This window comes from Erythrolamprus reginae, chromosome 3, assembly GCF_031021105.1.
Source record: "Erythrolamprus reginae isolate rEryReg1 chromosome 3, rEryReg1.hap1, whole genome shotgun sequence".
Classification (NCBI taxonomy): domain Eukaryota; kingdom Metazoa; phylum Chordata; class Lepidosauria; order Squamata; family Dipsadidae; genus Erythrolamprus; species Erythrolamprus reginae.
Window position 1 is genome coordinate 210,384,021 of NC_091952.1, and position 8,296 is coordinate 210,392,316.

The 8,296-nt window shown below is 37.7% G+C and overlaps 1 protein-coding gene across 1 annotated transcript; it reads left to right on the forward strand.

Annotated features, from left to right (window-relative positions):
* Positions 1–541: 541 nt before the first annotated feature.
* MRPL15 (mitochondrial ribosomal protein L15) lies at positions 542–6,124 on the forward strand. Its single transcript, XM_070749163.1, has 5 exons — positions 542–800; positions 1,739–1,887; positions 3,283–3,448; positions 5,250–5,373; positions 5,680–6,124. Exons 1-5 carry the CDS (start codon positions 684–686, stop codon positions 6,015–6,017), a joined length of 894 nt encoding a protein of 297 aa, XP_070605264.1. The 5' UTR covers positions 542–683; the 3' UTR covers positions 6,018–6,124.
* Positions 6,125–8,296: the final 2,172 nt, after the last annotated feature.

Here is an 8,296-nt window from a genome sequence, read left to right on the forward strand (position 1 = left end):
GAAAAACAAAGTGTTTGAGAACCCAGTGCCATATTTTAATTGATCATCTTTCCCAAGACAGTTCTCCAGACAGCCCAATATTAAAAAAATGCATGTGATCAAAAAACAAGCCAGGAATCGCTATGCATTCAGAGGCACAGGAGCACTAATTTTCACACAGCCCCTTTGCAGCTTCACTTTCCCAATTGGTACATTATAGTTTATTTTATTTATTTATTTATCATATAGAATAGTAGTAGTTTGTATGAACATAAGTTTTTGGCATTTGGGGAAGAAACCAAAGAATCAGGTGGTGCATTCCAAGCATTGATGAAATCGTATTTTCTGCAGTGGAGCTTGAGGTTTACCTCAAAATCAGACTACTAAAAGGATCCCACAGAACTCCCGAAAATTCCCGCCTCCTTCGTTACAATATTACACAATCCGCAACGCTGCGGCTTCCCGACGGTTGTTGCCTCTGCTGTAGCTTTCGCGCGCGTTGACTTTGCAACACCCCGCAACCGCGATTAAAAAGCAGACCCTGAAGCAAACCCGTGTGGGAGACTCCTTCCTTTTTCGTTCCTCTCGGTCTCCTCGCGCCTGCGCAAAGAGGACGCGTGCCAGCCTGCTCTTTTTCCCTGCAGCGCGACGGTTTTCCTGGCTGGTGGCGACCTTGTGATCGATTAATTAATTGCGTGAAGACGATGGCGGCTTCGCGGGCGCCTGGCGGGGGCAACAGAATGAAAGCCTTGGAGCTGATGCAGACCCTGCCTAGGGTCAGCCTCGGCAACCTGCGGCCTATGCCTGAGTCTCGGCGCAAGGTGAGTTGAAGGTTTGCTAGGCTTCTCGTTCTCCGCTCCGCTGCTGCTGCTGCAATGTGGGCCGCTTTTGCTTCGTTTTCGCGAAAGCGAAGGAAAGCCAGGCTTCCTTTTGCCGCGTGAAACCAATCCCTTCCCTTTCCCCCCCACCTCCCCTCCGCGTTGCTCTTTCTGTAGTTTTTGCTAGTAGTTTTTAACCTTTGTCTCGCATTCATTTATCCTACGGTTTTCTTTCACTTGAATGTTTTCTCTAATCCCTTCAAAACAACAACAACAACAAATGCTGATTTGTTCGATTGCCGAATAGAATAGAAATGAAACAAAATAAGACTAGAATTTGGAGATCTGCACAGGCAGGAAACCCTATCCAGGGGTAAGGAACGTTGGCTCTTCTGTGACAGATGGACTTCAACTCCCAGAATTCCTGAGCTAGCATGATTGGCTCAGGAATTCTGGGAGTTGAAGTCCACAAGTCATAGAACAGCCCTGTACCATTTGAGACAAAGGATTGTCCAATCTCCTCTTTAAATGTTCCAGGATTGCAGCACCCACAACTTCCCGAGGCAACTTGTTCCACTGCTTAATTATTCAAACTGTCAGGAAATCTAGGTTGCTTTTCTCCTTGATTAGTTTCCATCCACTGTACCTGCCCTCAGGTGCTTTGGGCAAAATAGTGCAGAATATAAACTTGTTTAAATACCTAACCATGGGGGAATGAGATATTTTAACAATGTTTTTTGTACATTCATACTGGAATTGAGCTGTAAGGCAGTGTTTCCCAACCTTGGCAACTTGAAGATATTTGGACTTCAAGTTGCCAAGGTTGGAAAACACTGGTGTAAGGAATGGGAGAGCCTATGAGGACAAAGGAGTAAAAGAGGAGGCCGAAACGGAATTAGATTTGAATATGAAACTCATGTCAACATATTGTTCTTTTTAAGAAAAAACAACAAGGTCGTGGAAGATATAATCCTGCAAAGAGAACTGATGGGCAAGCAAAATCTGGGTCACTCCCTCGATTAGGCTTTGAAGGTGGCCAAACACCATTTTATCTGGTTATTCCAAAATATGGCTACAATGAAGGACATCAGTAAGTTTATTCCCTTATTATATGTACAAAAATGTGAAATGACATCAGGTGGTTCTTCAGCTGGTGTTTGCCTTCGTGTACTTTAAATTGTCCTATAGACCCTTATGTAATTGATAGATGGAAAAGTTGCCAGTGTACATATTTTCTAAATGGTGTCCAATAATGATAATTTATTATCATCTTAGACATAAAAGGTGGCTAGATGACTGGACCAGTCATTGTCTTTCAGCCCAACCTGCTAACAGTTGTTATTGGAAAATAGAGAGTAGAAGTATTAGGCATGTTTGCTCATATTATATCCATTAAACTATGTATTCCCTATAAAGGTAGGATAGAGATTTTATCTTAATTTTATTCTTCATTTTTGCAAGAATGTGAAGTTAGTCTATTTTATTCTTTCCCAATACAATGAAATCCTTCTTCTGATCTCATTACAAATGACTTCTGAAACAACTGATAGTTGATTTTCACAATGAAAAATATAGATGAGCCTTCTGAGGATTTTGATATACATTTATCTAAATTGTTGTGATTAGGTTAACATTTTAAACAGTATCCCTATAACCACAAGAGAGAGAATTGTTCTTTAAAGTATTTAATTCTCATAATTTCATAGCTAATAATACAAGGAACAGAGTTGAAGCAGTGTGTGCGTATTGACAACAATTTAAATTAAAGATGATATATAATTATTTCATACATGTGTGTTTTTAAGAGTGTCTTGTCTATTCATTCGCTAGTATTATCAGATCTTTAATCCAATGATTAATCAGGACCATACATTTCATTCCAACATTATAAGAAAGACATCTACAATTTTTCCTTGTCTAGCTGTAAATTTCCATGTAAGAAGTATATTGTTCAAAAAATATGGACCTCTAAAAATATTGAATATTCAGTGTATTCAATATTGTATTCTGTATTCAATATTCAAAGTATTTAACTTTAAATTAAGTAACTAGTTTTACCAGATCGTGATAATTTCAAGTCATTAGAAAAAGACTTGTTTTAATTGCATTAGTCAAATGTTCTAATTGATACTATACTTCATTTATCCTTATATTTGCATTTTATAGCTAGGCCGTTAAAGATAATTAAAATAAGACTTTGTAAGAGGAGTATTTGCCTTTTTATTTCTGAATTGTTAAATGGGTATGGGTTCTGTCCAGTACTAAGTTGTTTTTTATTTTGAAAAACATGTTTGCCACATAAAGATATATAGGTTTGAGTGAATTTATAGGATTGCAGAAGAATATTGCATAGATATAACAATTTCACCTTTAATTGAGGATGGTTGTCCAAGAATAATGTGCTGATATATTATACTATCAATATCCTTAAAGTACTTTGAAATGGATTTACTTTCTAAATGTTTATTTTCTTTTCATTTCACAGTCTCAGGCGACAGTATCCACCTATCAGTCTCAGAAAGCTGCAATACCTTATTGACTTAGGCAGAATTGATCCCATGCAACCAATAGATCTTACCCAATTGACAAATTCTAGAGGTGTATCAATGCAGCCATTCAAAAGACATTATGGTGTTCATCTTGTGGAAGAGGCAAGTCTATAACATGTTTTTTAAAGTAGCTTCATAGTTACTGAACAGTTTCAATAATATTCTCAAACTATTGTTTGTTTGTTTTGTTTTTTGTTAGTAATGATTTTTTTTTTGTCTAGGAACTTTATGCATCTGAATATTTTCAAAACAATTATTTAATAGCATTTTAGAAACATACCCCACTGAAAATGACATATAATCAATCAGAAATATTTTTTTAAATGACCATATTTTTAAACTGATTGGACTACAATTTCACGCTAAAGGTTATATTGGTCAGATCTCTGTTACTGTTAGGAAATACCCTGTAATTTATAGGGATTATCTGACTAGGAGACCAGGAAGGCAGAAAATGAAATGTAATCATATCCAAAGGATGATTTATGAAAGAGTTATCAAAATAAAGTTTCTCTTCTTGTGAGATGTTCACTGTACAAGCATGACAATATGACAAAGTACAGGTGGTCTTCAGTTGATAATCATTTGTTCGGTGACTGAATTTAAAACGGCACGAAATGAGTGATACTTAAAACTGTCCTTGGAGTTCTAGTTGTTGTAGTAACTTTGTGGTCACTTGATTGCTTGACAGCCAGATTTGATTTCCCATCATTTCCATCCCGTAGTCATGTCATTGCCATTTGTGAACTTTCCTGTCAGCTTCTCACAAGCAAAGTCAATGTAGAAGCTGGCAGGAAGTTGAAAATTACAATCACAACAGAAATTCCAATCCTAGTGACCATTATTAAGCAATAACTATACAAATTCCATATTATACAGTGATCCCTTGACTTTCGCGGGTCCAACTTTCACAGAAAGGCTATACCACGGGTTTTCAAAAAAATATTAATAAAAAAATATTCCGCGGGTTTTTTTTAACACCACGGGTTTTCCTGCGGCTATCCGATGTACAATACGGTGCGTTTTAACACTCCTCCTACCCCATCACAGCTGTCCTGCTCTTTAAATAAAAGTTCCGCTTCTGCCCCAGCCTCCCAATCCCTCCCCTTTAATTCTTGGAGAATTAGTACGCTCCACTTGAAGCCGAGCCTTACTGCCGCCCATCGCCTCTTCTTCCCCCACCCACCTAAGCCGTCTCCTTTAGTGGTAGCATCCGACCTCCCAGCTGACCGGCCTGGAATCTTGGCTTTGAGTCCTGGCCTGGATCCCTCTTGCCTTGAGCTTCCTCTGCCTGAACCTGAGCGATGAGAGATGCCGGCAGCGAGTGCAGCAAAGCCCCCAGCTTGCCGCCCCATTGCCCCTGCGGGTTCTGGGGGTAAGTAAACCCAGGAATGGAGGAGGGAGGGGGTGGAAGGAAAGGAGTGTCTTTACTTCGCGGAAATTTGACTTTCACAGGCGGTCTTGGATGGTATCCCCTGCAAAAGTCAAGGACCACTGTATTTCCTGCTAACACACTATTTAATTATGTGTTATACTTTATATACAGTGAAGAAATATTTCCTAAATGAGTAATCCTCGTCTCTGGAATTGTGAGTCAGTTAAAAACAAATATTGAAACTCTCAATGAAAAGAATCTATTTCTTCTGTATCACAGTGCCAGTGAATGTAATGCTGAGTGCTCTAGAATACTTGTTTTCAATTTAAAATTGATCCCAATTATAATCCAGACCACTATAACTTGTACCAGGTTGAATTTCCAGACTGTCTTCAAAGGTAGTATAGTACAAAATAAACCCCACTAATCCTGAAATAGCTGGCTGAAAACTTGCATTTTAGATTGCCCAGATGGGTGAATGATGTTTTGAAGTGATGTTATGTAACTTCAGTTTATGTAAACTTACAGGGTGCTGATACTTTTGCAGCAAAAATAAACATTGAAGTACAGTGGATATCTGAACTAGCCATAGCTGCTGTTGAAAAAAATGGTGGTATAGTTACTACAGCTTTTTATGATCCAAGGAGTTTGGGTAAGAATTTTTAATATATCTTCATGTCCTTTTATCTTGCCAAATATTGTTTAAATACATCAAGTATCATTATTTAAAAATAAAAGCCTTGCAACACTTTTTTAAAAAAATTATTTATGAAACTTTTCACCAGATTTAATCTGAATGTTAATTTTTTATCATTAGAGCAGAAAAATATGATCAGCTTTATTTTAACAATACAATATACATGTTAGGAAATAGATTTTCTGTTAATACACTTGTTCCAGAAGTTGGATTGTTAACGTTAAAGTAATATTTTATCTCTCTTTTCCATGTTTTATACAGAGATTCTTTGCAAGCCAGTGCTATTTTTTCAGAGAGGCAAACCTATTCCAAGGAGGATGCTTCCTCCTGAAGATCTTGTCCATTACTATACAGATCCTGCAAACCGAGGCTACTTGGCTGATCCTTCAAAGGTTGCTGAAGCAAGGATAGAACTTTCAAAAAAATATGGTTATACCTTACCAGACATTACCAAAGATGAACTCTTCCAAATGCTGAGTACTCGAAAGGATCCTAGGCAGATTTTCTTTGGACTTGCTCCAGGTTGGATAGTAAATATGTCAGAAAAGAAGATTTTGAAACCAACAGATGAGAGGTTGCTTAAATATTACAGCTCCTGAATACTGAAATTGGATATAGCATTTAATGTTTATATGTGATATAAATAATTTTTTTTCTAAAAATGATTCAGTTGTAGTAACAATAGTATAATAAAATATGAACATTTCTTTTGCATTAGAGTTTATTTTCTTTATGTCAGATGCAATTTTAGTATGATTAATCCTCAGTTTACAGACTTATTCTGTCCTACCCTTTAACTCACATTGCAGATTTCTGGGTCTTTCCTGCATTGTTTTCTTCAAGGAGTTCAGTAAATAATATTCTTTTAGCTTGGAGATCCAGATGAGTATCAAAGTTTCTTGTTGGTTCTATATATTTTTATACCTCAGCTGCTGACTATATATTTTTAGAGTTATGTTTTTTGATTATTTTTGTTACTACTGTTAGCCTTCCACAGTCAATCAAAGAGCCGGGGTGGCGCAGGAGGTAGAGTGCTTTACTGCAGGCCACTGAAGCTGACTATAGATCTGTAGGTCAGCGGTTCAAATCTCATCACCGGCTCAAGGTTGACTCAGCCTTCCATCCTTCCGAGGTGGGTAAAATGAGGACCCAGATTGTGGGGGCAATATGCTGGCTCTGTTAAAAAAAAGTGCTATTGCTAACATGTTGTAAGCCGCCCTGAGTTGTAAGGAGAAGGGTGGCATAAAAATCAAATAAATAAAAAATAAATAAATAAAATCTGAGATAGGTGAACGTATAAATTGAATAACTGACTGAACAAACATAGGATCAGATCTTAAACGTTTGAATAATAATTGAAACGATTGCAATTATTTTAAGATATATCTAGTATAATTTTAAAAAGTAAGATAGTGTTTAAATTATATGAAGATATTCTCTTTACAAGTGTGACTTTAATATTTTGTTTTAAAGCACCAATGCTTATTCTCTTTAACAGGAAAATATGTTTGTGTTGTTCCATCTCCCTACACTGGTTCCCTTACTTTTACATTTTAATCACTATATCAGATTTGATAACTCCTTTATGGGCAACAAATCTATTTATGCCAAGGAATTGAAGAAGTAATGTTGATATGGACAGTGTATATATTTATCAATGTATATTTACTAGTGTCAGCATTCCAAATAGCATCCGAGAAATAAATCAGAGTCCCAGACTTTGCCGTCTTCAAAGTTCCAATTTATTAACAGGGCCATATTAGCACAACTGGAGCAAACTGAATCTAAAGTTACGAGGGTATCTCCTCCCGGGTTATAGTTCATTTCCTTGCATCTCCTCCCATAAGCCCATCACATGAACCATACATCTTCTGCCAACGTATCCTGCAACTCCCAGCAGCTTCTGGCCAAATGCTGAACAAAGGCTGACTTTGAAAACCTAAAAGAATTGTGTCATGACATGCAGCCCTCCTCCTCCCCCAAGTTCCCACAGCAAGAAACTTCTGGCTTTGGGCTGACAACTAGTGTGCTCTGAATAAGAAAGTGTACATCATTTTCAGAGTTGATTCTCAAAGTTGGGGAGAAAACTGTCAAGATTTTTTTTTAATGTTATTTGGTCACAGATTATCTACTTGTTACATTTACCACGGGGAGGGAGTGTGTGAGCATGCATGCAGGTAATTCTTTTAATACTTTTGCAGGTGACAATACCAAAATATGACCATTAGAGATTAAAGTATGGTGGAATATCATGTACTGGATAATTCAGCTGAGTTATGCATCCCTACTTTTTGTTCGTATGTTTAGATGTCGGATAGCAATATTGGTTAGTGAAGAGTTTGTTGCTTCCATGCCATATTGGACAGGTTTCTTTAAGGTGGTTACTTTAGTTAAAAATGAAAGCGAGTAACTAGAGCAGTGGTTCTCAACCTGGGGGTCGAAGGACCATTTCACAGGGGTCGCCAAAGACCATGGGAAAAGACAAATTTCCCATGGTGTTAGGAACTAAAGCTTCTATTCTGGCGCCTTGGAACGTATTTTTACAATCCGACCAATCAGGCGTTTACAGTGTGGATGTCCCTCTGACCTTTCAGCCAATCAGCTTAAAACTCTGTTGGGAGAATTGGTGCTAGGCCTATGGTTGGGGGTCACCATAACATGAAGAACTGTATTAAGGGGTCGCAGCATTAGAAAGGTTGAGAACCACTGAACTAGAGCATAGTTAATACAATATTTCTTTTTATATTGTCCTGTCCTGTATTCTGAGATTAACAAATCAGGCGTTTACAGTGTGGATGTCCCTCTGACCTTTCAGCCAATCAGCTTAAAACTCTGTTGGGAGAATTGGTGCTAGGCCTATGGTTGGGGGTCACCATAA